We start from the raw sequence: 13388 nt of genomic DNA on the forward strand, positions 1-13388 counted from the left end.
TGTCATAGGTCATTAGATTGCTTAGCCAGACTGAAACTGTGCAGAACAGGAAGCTTTGTACAGAGTTGCAGAGAACATCGCCTATTTTTATGCTGCTAAGAGAGAATAATAGGAAACAGCTTGGAGTGAAAGAGCGTTGATACTGTTAGTGACGTGCAAGAATACTGCCTTAGTTACAAAAATGAAAAAAAAAAATCCAGATTTCATTCAGTTTTCATACTGGATTTAAGCAAATCTGAAATAGAACAAAATATGAGAGTTTGCAGGTGATACTCTAATTATAGTTCTAAAAATGATGTAGTTAAATATGTGCATATTCTTCATTTTCGAGACCTGGGTCACTCCATCTCAAATGATCAAACTTTTAGAAAATTGTCTGTTCCTCCGCCTCTGATTTGCACTAAAAAATGTTATGGTTCAAAGTTTGAATATACAATATATTCTGTTAACGACTGCTGTTACTTTTACCTTCATATATCATATGCCTTTTTATTATGACTTCCTGTGTTATAATAACCATCTTGAAACTTCAGGATTTTGTTCTATTGGGTTTAGATGCTCTACGCATATTTTTGTTTTGTTATACATCGTGTTAATTTCACAGGTATTTCAGCTGTGGCTGATATCTAGACTTGCAGTGTTTTACTGTGGCTGCTTTCCTTAAATCATTTGTAAATAATATTGTTGTGATATTTTGATACCACGGTTAGCATTTACAGGATATTGTTTTATACAGGAAAACTGTTACTCAATAAGGCCCATTTAATAGTTGTTTTTCTCTTTCTCTGTGACCCAAGAATTAATGTGTAAGACTCACAGGCTGGTACCCCAAGGTCGAAAACACCACAGAGACGAGACCACTTCCTTACTCCCATCCTCCCTTTTTCTTTATCTCTTAGAAAAAGGCTCGTTAAAGGCCAGGTGGTTTGTTTCAGAATTCACTAATGAAAGAACTCTGTATTCTATGTCTAGGAGTGTATTTTGCTGGGATGATCATAAATTGTAGCTGAACTGATGAACTACACACAGGATACTTCTTTGCTCACAAGGCAGGAAGACGTTTCCTTATTTGGTCTGTACCGGTTTGAACTGAGAACTTGCTGACACACGAACCTTTTTTTCCTCTATATAAGCTGTTATGTACTAAATAAACCTTTGAGTCGATTTGGGAAGACAACCTGAAGCAGTCTGTGTTTCCTTGTTCTCCCAAGCTGCTCCCGACGTCGTAACTAACCCAGCTGAATGGCATACCTGAGTGTTACTTTAAATAATTAGGAATCTTAGAAGGAAAGGACAGAACTCTGCTTATCGCTCGTGCCTTGGAGGGAAAACCGGGATGGACATTTTTTCCTTCAATTTGGCGTCAGAAGTGGGATTGACTGACAGAAGGTAAATATGCGTCTTTCATATTTATATAAAGACCGTATTATACCTCTCTCAGTGATCGATCCATAAAAAAAACGGGATATGCTGACGAAGTTTCACTTAGTGATCCAGAGAGATACACTGACGACTTCCTCAGTCCCCGAATAAAGTAAATTAACCCTTGTGTGGTGTTGGTGGACCCGCTAGAGTTGTGGCTTTCCAAATTAACACTATCAAACAATTTTATGTTAAATTACTATGAATTAATGTGCTTCTCGTTTTTCTTTTATATAAAATGTTATAAATAAATCAGTTATAATCAAGTGGAAAGACACAACACATTTATACGTAAAAAAAATAATAATAATAATAATAATAATTAATTGTTTAATTTTTCTTTTGAAAAAAAAAACAAAAAACAAAAAACAAAAACACGGGTCTCAAGGGTTAAAAGCAGTAAATTAAAAGCAGAAAGACACAGGGAGTTGCCTGTTGTTTAAGCGAGAAGTTGCTCGTTAAGTGAGAGTTGCTCACCCAAACAAAAATTGCTAGCAATAAATTTAAAGTGACCTCAGCTGTGCCGCAGCGAAAATACTAACCTAAATCCTCCTAGCGTGTAAACCCCTCTGGAAATCACTGAACATGGGTCAGAATTATTCAAAGACCACAGACAGGTCCGATAAAAAATCTAAAGTACCTGTAAAACCAAAAATTAATAAAATACAAAATAAAGTCTCAAATAACGGCTCAGTACAACTCCCATTTCCGGTTACGTGTAACCTACGTCCGCGAATCGGTGAAGACGTCCATGATCACGTATCCAGAACATGCGGAAGTGCTTATGTGACTGACTTTGTTTACAACTTACGGACTGTAAGTTCAATGCATTCTAATTTATTTCCGGAGCCCTATCCCGAACGATTATCGCCAGAAAACAGGTCAGTAAAACTGAAGGCCAGTGCAGATACTACCACGAAAGCTAAAAGTGTTAAGATAAAGTTGAATTTTGATGTAGAAGGCTCAGAGGAAAGTGAGAAACTAATGTATGCAGGATTACCCGCTCCAGCACAGCAAGGAAGTTTCAGAGGACGGAAGGATAAAAGTAGAGATGTGTGTTTTTGCTGTGGAATGGTAGGACACTGGTCCAGAGAATGTCGCTTTGCAGCCACCAACAGGGCACACGCGCCTCGACCACAGAACGCAGTACAAGTTCCTGCCACTAGGCGTCAGCGGAGCTCTTCCAGACAAGGTAACTGGCAACAAAGGGAAGCATGCAATAATGGCCCCACAGGTGCAAATTTAGCTCAGTTTTCCAGCAGCCGCAGACACCCGGAGCAAAGATGAATTTGTGTATTTAATTTAACACAAAGGGTGAAATGTTTGCTGACACTGATAACAGCTTATGTTTTCTCTGCCCTATGTACCGACATGATGGAGAAGGAACATCCTCTGTGTCAGCTGGACCCTCAGCAGAGAATGAACTCAACATCCTTTTTGTCCGGTACTCTATGTCACACACTGTGCCAAAAAAACGTGTACAGACGCCACTACCAGGTAATCCCATGACTGGGAGCCACACTTTTGTTTCTCTAAGGTCAAACAGTGATTTTGTCACATAACTCAGACATAGGTTATGACATAACTACACCATGTCGTCACATAGATCTAACCTACCCTATCCACTGTACTATTTCTGCAGTTACATTGCCAGCTGAATACCAGAATATGACATTGTGGTCTAAAAGTGAGAATGATATAGGATTTATTGACTGTACACTTTATCACGTACACCTATTAAAACACAACAAGCCAGTATATGTCAAGCAACATCCCATTTCTGCCGAAAAAGCCGCAGCTCTAGATGTCATGATAGGAGATTTATTGACTACAGGAGTAATAAAGCCCACACTCCTGTCAATCCTGTGCCAAAGCCTAACAAACCTGGCGTATGGCGTTTCATACAAGACTTAAGGCAAATTAATGCAGTCAACATTCCTCTGCCACCTCTCGTTTCAGATGTTCACAGCATATTGACATGCATTGCATACACATTTTACCGTGGTGGATTTATGCTCCGCTCCTTTTTCTCAGTACCTGTGCATGAAGACACACAGCCGTTATTTGCATTCACACATAGAAATAAGCAGTACACTTGGACTCGTTTGCCCCAAGGCATGATAGACAGCTCTGCTGCTTTCTCAATGGTGCTTCACTCGTCCAGGGCTGCACCCTGATCCACATGTGGATGACCTCCTCCTCTGTGCTGAAAGTGAAAAACTATGTCAAACTGCTACACACATGCTTCTCCAGCACCTCCAAAAGACTGGCCACAAAGCATCTGCAAAGAAAATGCAGTACTGTCAGACTTCTGTTCAATATTTGGGATTCACACTGTCTCACGGAAAACGTTCCATGACTGCAGACAGGGTCAAAGCTGTGACCTCTGTCCCTCGACCCACTACACAGAAGGAAATGTTGTCCTTCCTAGGCATGGTGAACTATTGCAGACAGTGGATACCAGACTGTTCTTTTCATGACCACATTCTGCGTGACTGTTGTAAAAAAGACAAGCCTCCTCGAATACTGTGGTCCACAGAAATGACTGCCTCTTTCAATGCATTAAAGGGAGTGCTGACCTCCGCCACTCAAAGGTGCTGCCTGAATTGTTCAGGGAATGCCGGCCTGCCTGAGGGCAGTAGCAGCTTGCTCTATCATGATAAGGGACTGCGAGAAGCTCACACTCTCACATGACACTATTCTACACACCAATCACCAGGTCACGACCATTCTAGCAAACATAACTACACAACATATGCAAATCTCACCATAAAAGCGAGCAGCACACCCAATTCGCCAGCACATTTATTGATCCTATGCTGTGTTCTTCTGACCGACAGGATGGCTCAGACAGGCTTGACGATCATGACTGCATGACACGTATACAGGAATCCACAGCACCACGTTCAGATTTAGAGCAAACACCTATCCCAGACTCAGCCACGGTTTATGTGGACGGGTCCTGTTCAAGGCCGAATGACAACTCATTTCTTTGTGGCTATTCAGTGGTAACAGTGCCTGACATCATACTAGAGGCTCACTCATTACCATTTCACTCAGCACAAAAAGCAGAGCTCATGGCTTTAATACGCGCCTGTGAGCTACATTTGGATAAGCATGTGACAATTTACGCAGACAGCCGCTATGCATTTGGCGTTGTGCATGACTTTGGCACATTGTGGAGACAAAGAGGATTTAGATCTGCTGATGGAAGATAAATTGCTAAATTCTGATTTTGTTCAAAGACTTTTTCAGGCTATACAGCTACCATCGGCCGTTGCAGTTGTAAAAAACGAAAGGACACAGTACAGCTGACACAGACGAAGCAACAGGTAATGCCTTAGCAGACGTGACAGCCAAGGCTGCAGCTGCATCACAGCTCCCACCTCCGCAGGAAGTATTATCTGTGCCCCTACAGCTGCCACTTGTTAAACCCCCAGACTATTTAGACACAAATGTTGATTTAAAATTCATACAAGAGCAAGCCTCTGCATGTGATTACACCTATTGGGAGAATAATGACTGTACCTTAGATGACAGAGATGGCTTATACAAAATCTTAAGGGTTTGATTGCCCTCCCATATTCCCTGATGCCAGTCCTTGCCCGACATTTTCACTGTGTGAGTCATGTCGGACAAAGAGGGGTAATAGGGGCAATAAAATCAAGATTTGTAATTGAGAAAACATCACATGCAGTAAAAGCATATTAGCAACCTGTCTAACATGTGCACGAACTAATGTAGGAAAATCAAAAGCAAAACATCAGCATTTACCACAACCAGATTTTCCATTTCATACATTACAAATTGATTTTACACATATGCCAGCGCAAGGAAGCATCAAGTACTTACTGGTAATAGTGGATCAATTTAGTAAATGAGTAGAAGCTTATCCAACCTCAAAAGAAACTGCAGAAGTAGTCTATCAAAAGTTGAGCAATGAAATAATACCCAGATTCGGAATACCTCACCAGATTAACAGTGATAGAGGATCTTCATTCACATTAGAAGTAATTCAAAAGTGTGCTAAAACTTTAATGACCTGGGTCAAATTACTTCCTCAAGTCCTCTGTGAGATTAGAATGACTCCATCTGCAGTAACCAAATTATCTCCATTTGAAATAAGATTATTTCCAACACCATGGTCAGCTTCCAGAGGGGCACCGCTAGTAGAAGGTGATGTATATTGCATTGTCCACTGATGTTCACAACCTGGTAGAAACACTGAATAATAACTATCAGAAAGTTTGTCTCTCTCAGCCTTTCCCCTCCACAGTTCCACCAGTGGAGACAAGGAGATGCGTGTTGGAGAAGTCACTAAAACCAAGGACACTCTGGGAGGCCGCGCGTGTTCCAGCCCCAGACTGTACTGGCAGTGACGAAGAACCAGCATCCTCACAGACGGACAACCTCAGTGGATTCATGCCAGCAGGGTTAAGACCAGCCCAATCGGACCATCTCAGGCGTCGGATCAAGCAGATGACATCTCCGGCGGGCCAACGCCCGGAACCAGAGCAAATAAACACACGGGTAGATGACATCTCAGGCGAGCCAGCGCCAGGATCCAATGTACATACACACACACACAATCACTGATTAACACACAACGCCTGAAAGAACAACAACAAGGTACTCAAACATCCAGCAGGAACAGAAAGCCAAAAGTACCACATGATGTCTAACCTGATAAAGCTAGACTCATTCCATCCTGATCATGGAGAAAATGAAATGCCCATTGTCATCATATGACGCTTATTCTGTGTCTCTCGAACCTGGGACCAGGCCAGGAGACGACTGAAGAACTGTTTTTCTTATATATTTAGGTTATTTATCATATCTATCGCATTAACCTTAGGATTTTTCTTTGCTATTTTGTATTGTAAACTGCAACCATGTTCATATTTCTGCAGGTCATATTTTGCTGACGATACCTCATGCTCCATTTTGCAAGACACCTACTTAATGCACTCCTCACGTTCCCTAAAATCAGTAAATGACAACATAGACGCGACTAATAAACCATCTTATGCGCCCTCTAGAGCAGGAGCTAACGCCTGGTATGAAAATGCCAGAACAGCCGCTCGTGACTTAGGAAACAGTAACTGTTATGTCTGTTCAAAGGCTAATCCAGAACAGGTAATAGTAGGATACCCCATATCCGGTTTCCCCCTCACTGAGGGACTAGAGGAAATCGGCGGAGATAATGCTCTCCTTAAAGACACTTTACAGTTGACTCTGACTCTCGACTGCTTACTTAGACACACACACACACACACCAACTAACCCTGAGACTCCATTAGGCGAATTATTGAAGTTATCTAATGACACCGCAGGGACCTGCGCCCCAATGAAACGCCCCAAGAATAGGTTAAAGCCCTCACTGCCCTTAGGACAGATCCCTCTCCATTTTAATACTAGTATGATATGTCTGCGCAGACTAAAGTTAACTGGCCCAGACACACACATAGATTATACAAAGGATAATTATACATTTTTCTCTGACTCCCCAGGTGCACGCTGTAATGAGACATGGCTAGCTGTCTCTGTGGCTGAAGTTGTATCATATCTGGAGGAACACACACACAGTTCAAGTTCGAGCAGAGACTCGATCATTGTTCCCCCAGACGGTGTCTTAAATGATACTGACTGGTGGGAGTTAGTTAAATCACATATGGTCACGCGCCTAACTAGAGCAATCTCTAACGGTTATTGGTTGTGCAACAATACTCTTAGACTAGCCCTACCTGTTAATTGGACCGGTACCTGTGGTCTAGTAACCGTTGATGTATGCTGTACTTTCATTCCCAATAACACCGCTCCTAACGGTTCATTCACACAAGCTATGAATAGACTTGAAGCATTGCAGATAGAACTAATTGCCAATACAGGCCACGGTCAGTGGCTACATAAGTGGCTACAGGACACGTTTGGAAGATGGAAGGAACTAATTGTAGCCTTTGTAACCGTTGCAGCATGTTTTTGATGATTATTGTCTGTTGTGTGATACCATGTATACGCTCTCAGAATTTTTGATATTAAGCTTGCTCGAAGGACCAGTTACAGTTATGATTTGTCTTTATATTATGTTATTACATTCTGTCTTTATACTATGTTATCATTTCATGATAAAAGGAGAGAACTGTTGTGATATTTTGATACCACGGTTAGCATTTACAGGATATTGTTTTATACAGGAAAACTGTTACTCAATAAGGCCCATTTAATAGTTGTTTTTCTCTTTCTCTGTGACCCAAGAATTAATGTGTAAGACTCACAGGCTGGTACCCCAAGGTCGAAAACACCACAGAGACGAGACCACTTCCTTACTCCCATCCTCCCTTTTTCTTTATCTCTTAGAAAAAGGCTCGTTAAAGGCCAGGTGGTTTGTTTCAGAATTCACTAATGAAAGAACTCTGTATTCTATGTCTAGGAGTGTATTTTGCTGGGATGATCATAAATTGTAGCTGAACTGATGAACTACACACAGGATACTTCTTTGCTCACAAGGCAGGAAGACGTTTCCTTATTTGGTCTGTACCGGTTTGAACTGAGAACTTGCTGACACACGAACCTTTTTTTCCTCTATATAAGCTGTTATGTACTAAATAAACCTTTGAGTCGATTTGGGAAGACAACCTGAAGCAGTCTGTGTTTCCTTGTTCTCCCAAGCTGCTCCCGACGTCGTAACTAACCCAGCTGAATGGCATACCTGAGTGTTACTTTAAATAATTAGGAATCTTAGAAGGAAAGGACAGAACTCTGCTTATCGCTCGTGCCTTGGAGGGAAAACCGGGATGGACATTTTTTCCTTCAAATATTGCTGCATTTCTGCGATCTTCTTGATTGTTTTTAACTCACAAAAATATAAACAATAACCAGCACAGTCAAGTATGAAGCAGAGGCGGAGGCAGACATTTGATACACCCGGGGCTTAGCCCTAAAGGGTAGTATGCCTTTATATATATGTGTGTATATGTATATACACACGTGTGTATATGTATATATACACGTGTGTATACATATATATGTGTATATATATATATGTGTGTGTGTGTGTGTGTGTGTGTATATATTAGTCATAATAATTTGACAATACTATAATATTGGCCATATTATATTTACATTACCACAGTGAGATGACTTTAGTCTCATGACCAACATTAACTAATTGTCATTTACTAACTAATCTTAAATGACTGTTCAGTACAGAAATGAAGCCCAACAATCATGTTTTACAGTCCCGTGGTCTCAGCCTCAGATACTCAACTAATCAAAGTGATGTCATGACAAAAATGAATGACCAACAAAACATTTTTCTCCTTCATTTCTGTCAAACAATGCTGTATGTAACGTGTCTCGCGGTTAGTATCATGGTTGCTAGGCAACCTGAACAGCGCGACGAAGCGTATACTGTCCCATTTCACGAGCCTCCCACTTCCGCACTTCTCGTACTTATAGTACGCACCGTACGTAGTACGCGTAGTGCGCGTACTTCAAGCGTGCAGACCCTGAATTGGGACACAGCCTCAGTCTGCTTAGTAGCAACCCTGCTCCACCTAGTGGTCACAATGTTATCAAGTAGAGTACAGTAATCTCCCATAGATCTCCCATGTACAATAGTTATTTCAGCTGTGGCTGATATGTAAACTTGTAATTGTTTTTTTGTAGCTGCTTTCTTTTATCATTTTCTGGAGAATACAGCTGATCAGGCACTGAGGGAAAATCCTCAACATCTCAGTGGACATGACAGTAATAGAGACACTTTGACACAGGTGTCCCTCAGCTCCTCAAAGAAGCATAAACAAGTAATCTGCATGTAGGATGATACATTTTAGCAGGAAATGTTAACATAAAAACCTCTTATATTATACGGAGCCACACAGGAATCTTTAAGAAGACAGTGCACTGTCTGCTTTGTATAACTGTGTTTTATGTATCATTGTTTCTGTTGCAGATCTGATGGCAGCTATTAAAGATTGTATTACTGTATGTATCTTTGACTGCTTGTTTGAGCTTGCTTTCATCATTTTGCTTGTGATGTTTTTTAATGTGTTGATGTCAAAGTTTTGGACAGGGAGATCTAGGTTATTAAATGGGACCATGAATGGGAAACTGTGTTGTTTTTATGTGTCTTAAAGCACAACTAGAAAAATCAGAATGAAGACAGTTATTTCATGAACAAATTTATTGAAAACTCAGTCACTATCGCTCTTCACAATAACATAAAAGTAACACAGTAACATTAAAGGAAGGCTGAAGGTTTTGTTTGATACTCTCATCAATAACTTCCTACAGGCCGTAGTCAAAGTCTGGGTTTCCATCAAGGAAGGTCTTGAAGAAGGCCTTGTGGGCGTCTGGGCTGAACATGAGGGCTTTGACAGCCGAGTCCTGCAACATGAGTTCTGTCCACTTCTTCAGCTCAGGTGTGCCATCCAAAAACCTAATAAGACAAAGGGTAGAGCCATTTAAATACAAGTAAATTTGAACACCCATTTGTTTGCAATAGTTTCAGTAACGGAGTGAGATGTAAATACTTCAGCACACAGGTAATAAATATAGATATACTGTATACAGATAGTCAGTGTTACAAGGGAGGAAAAACATGATTTTGATGTTAAACTGTTACTTTACGTTAATGAAGTCTTAAAAGTCTTAGAATTTTCTTCATACATTAGACCTTAAATTACTTTTTATTTTGATTTAAGTAAAAACAGCCAAACTGGGAATCTGAAAAATCTTTCTGAGGCTGTAAAAACACGTGTTTTCCACTACTGTAGAACCAGCTCTGCCTTTTTGCCTTGAAAATCAGTCGACATTTCCATAGTCTTGAGAACCAAATATAATTTATGTAGCAAACGTTTATGTAGATTATGTAGAAAGCAGCAGACAGAGTCTTCAGGCTGCTTCTGTGAATTGCTGTGTCTTGCATTAGCATCTGCTAAAGTCAGTAAGTACAGTGATCCCAACGTTGCACAGTTATTTTTTGCCACAAGCACCAGTTTTCTGAGGTGAAAATAGTTAAATCCTGATCTAGATTGGTTACTGGCACATCTCTAGTTGAGTTAAGGTCCACACAAAAGAGTTAAACTTTCACTGTTTGTCTGTAAGAAACAGCAACATTTGGAAAAGCTATTATTTAGTCTAACTTACGGTTTGAACTGATACGCCTCCGCCCTCTCAAACCACGGCCACATCATGTAGTCGATCATTGTTATAGAATCACCACCAAAGAACTTGGTCTTCTTGTTAACGAGACACTAAAAATGAAATGTTATATTCATTAGAGTTGTATTTAACACTCTGAAATAACCAGGCACAGTAATGAAAGATAATCATCCTAATACTGAATACTCAAAGGTGTGGCCTACCTCATTTAACTTGGCAAACTTTTCTTTCAGATCAGCTTCCAGTCCAGAGACATCCTCTCCATTCTTTCTACCTGTTGGGATCTTGTAGAAGTACGGTATCACCTGTAGAAAACAGCAATTTTAATATTCCTTGATGCATGCTCAATCATTCAGGTAAGTAAATCTCCAAAAGTTGATGCTGTTCATCTGGACGTAGCGTAGATGGAGATGTCAATATTATTATTTGGTGATGGTTGATAAACCCCCCCAAAGCTCAAGATTTATATGCAAGTCTTTGTGTGACCTACTTTGGAAAAGTTCTCCAGCATCATTTTTTGCTGAGCCTTAGCAAAGGGAGAGGAAGGAAACAGCTTCTTTTCAGGGTAAACTTCATCCAGGTATTCACAGGTGATGGGTGACTCGTATATCACCTCACCAGCAGGTGTCTCCAGTGTTGGGACAAGACCTAATGGATTCTTTTTAAGGTACCACTCTGGTTTTTCTTTCAGGTGGATGTTTATAGTTTCGTACCTGAAACAAACAAACAACAACAACAAAAAACAGAAAGTTATGTGGGCATGTTGAAGCAGACATCTGATAGATTGAAGTACTATCATGATTTTTCATCTGTACAGTAAACTAGAATAAAGATTAGCCTTACTTGATTCCTTTGGCTTTGAGCACAAGTCTGGCCCTCTGGGCAAAAGGGCAGAACCTCATGCTGTAAACCCTGATGTAGTCTTTAGGGACTGGGCCAGGGGCAGCGCTACCTGAGAGACACGAAAAAGATTCATCCATTAAAAAAAGTAACAAGGAGAGCAGGTGGCAGTATTTAAATGTATGCATTGTGCTTCACATTGAAAATTAAAGTCATATATGGTTGTAATAATCCACCAGAAAAGCAATGCATTAAAATTACTTGCAGAATTGACATAAATCACAGGTCGGTAGCGGATTGTGTAAAAACTTTTACCAATTAACCTTCAAGTAGAACAACCGTGGCAGAAAATACTCTGCTATTACTGTAAAGCACAGTGAATTTAAAGTAATTTTATACTTGCAAGTTTGGATCAGGTTGTTGTATTGTCAATTCAAGGGTTTGATTGTGTTTGTCTTATTTACACTTTACTTAACATCCTAAACTTTATGGAACCAATCTTAAACCAGCATCACAAATATCTTTGTTTGAATACAGTGAATGTTGCAGTTTTATTTATGCCTGTACTTTAGTGCGAATATTTTTTTTCTGACGTCTGTTTGTTTTCAGAGAAGCCACATAATGTTTATTAACGTTCATAGAGTTTAGTATTTAGATGTTAATGAAGCAATAATTATAAGGACCATTTGCAGTTACCTGCTTTAAAATCGGAAGGAATAGGTTACTTAGGTCTAAAGAATGACTTTGTAAAAATGTTGCTCTCGGTATAATAACTCTTCATCATGCGAGCAGAAGGAAACAGCTTTTTGCATTTGAGCTTTATAAGCAGCCTTCAGTTCCTCGAGTAATATTTTAGAGTCTTACCTTTAGCGAGACACTTTTCAGCGGACATGTTGGCACTTGAAGTAATGTGTGAATCAAAGGGCTTGAAACGGACCGAGCTCAGAGTGGTGTCAGTGAACAGCGCTGCTCAACTTTTCATTTATACACTTGTGGGCGTGTCCAATCAGTCTGCCATGTTATTCTTGGAGATAAGAGGCGTTTTCCTGGAAACCAGTCATAACCAGTTCTAACAAACAATGCTTATTCGTTTTTTTTCCTAACTGTACTGTCACGAACTTTATATTTTGTGTTAACTTAGACTTTGAGATGTTGCTCTTGAATTATTGACAGTTGCCTGAGCCTTGTACGGTTTAATCTTGAGGTGAATTTGCTGCAACAATTCCTCGTGGTCACAGTTGTTGATGATCAGTGAATCGATTGCTTTTGATTAGCAGCACTGGCTGCTACTTACCTACATATATCTTAATTCTTGTGGAGGTGGTAAGGGTGTAGATGCTTAATTCTTTCACTCGAATGTAGCTTATTATCATTACTATGTTGGTTTTTGTCGGTGTAATTTTTATACCCCCTTTTTTAAAAATACATTTTAGGTCATTTCCTGCAGTACAAAATGTTTGCAAAACTCAATGTTGTGTAACACATGTGGGGAAAACGTGTCTCGTGAACCTCCTGAACTTGGAAATGAAGTGTAAATGGTCTGTATTTGTATAGCGCTTTTCTAGTCCCTAAGGACCCCAAAGCGCTTTACACAACCTGTCATCCACCCATTCACACACACATTCACACACTGGTGATGGCAAGCTACAATGTAGCCACAGCCACCCTGGGGCGCACTGAGAGAGGCGAGGCTGCCGGACACTGGCGCCACCGGGCCCTCTGACCACCACTAGTAGGCAACGGGTGAAGTGTCTTGCCCAAGGACACAACGACCGAGACTGTCCAAGCCGGGGCTCGAACCGGCAACCTTCCGATTACAAGGCGAACTCCCAACTCTTGAGCCACGATCGCCCCACGATCGCGAACTCCCAACTCTTGAGCCACGATCGCCCCACGATCGCTAAGATAACAATCTTGAAGGAATTCCTTGAGTAATCTATTTGAACACAAGACTTTAAAAA

At 40.6% G+C, this 13388-nt stretch overlaps 1 protein-coding gene and 1 long non-coding RNA gene across 2 annotated transcripts; one reads left to right on the top strand and one right to left on the bottom strand.

Annotated features, from left to right (window-relative positions):
* The first annotated feature begins 1798 nt into the window (after positions 1 to 1798).
* LOC308388895 lies at positions 1799 to 4149 on the top strand. Its single transcript, XR_013970192.1, has 2 exons — positions 1799 to 2303; positions 2806 to 4149. It is a non-coding gene; the product is annotated as an uncharacterized lncRNA (long non-coding RNA).
* Positions 4150 to 9589: 5440 nt separating this feature from the next.
* LOC308388177 (glutathione S-transferase omega-1-like) lies at positions 9590 to 12420 on the bottom strand. Its single transcript, XM_080868728.1, has 6 exons — positions 12292 to 12420; positions 11431 to 11539; positions 11078 to 11300; positions 10791 to 10892; positions 10573 to 10679; positions 9590 to 9862 (listed from the first exon to the last, which is right to left on the bottom strand). The coding sequence occupies exons 1-6, from the start codon at positions 12317 to 12319 to the stop codon at positions 9712 to 9714; spliced, it is 720 nt and encodes a 239-aa protein (XP_080724854.1). The 5' UTR covers positions 12320 to 12420; the 3' UTR covers positions 9590 to 9711.
* Between the last annotated feature and the right edge of the window lie 968 nt (positions 12421 to 13388).

Source organism: Rhamphochromis sp. 'chilingali', assembly GCF_963969265.1.
Source record: "Rhamphochromis sp. 'chilingali' genome assembly, chromosome: 20".
Taxonomy (NCBI): Eukaryota; Metazoa; Chordata; class Actinopteri; order Cichliformes; family Cichlidae; genus Rhamphochromis; species Rhamphochromis sp. 'chilingali'.

Coding starts and splice junctions, on each gene's coding strand:
- LOC308388177 (XM_080868728.1), bottom strand. CDS start 12,319: ATGTCCGCTGAAAAGTGTCTCGCTAAAG. Junction 10,680..10,790: donor AGTTTGCCAAGTTAAATGAG/GTAGGCCACACC, acceptor TTTCATTTTTAG/TGTCTCGTTAACAAGAAGAC. Junction 9,863..10,572: donor GAGGCGTATCAGTTCAAACC/GTAAGTTAGACT, acceptor TTGTCTTATTAG/GTTTTTGGATGGCACACCTG.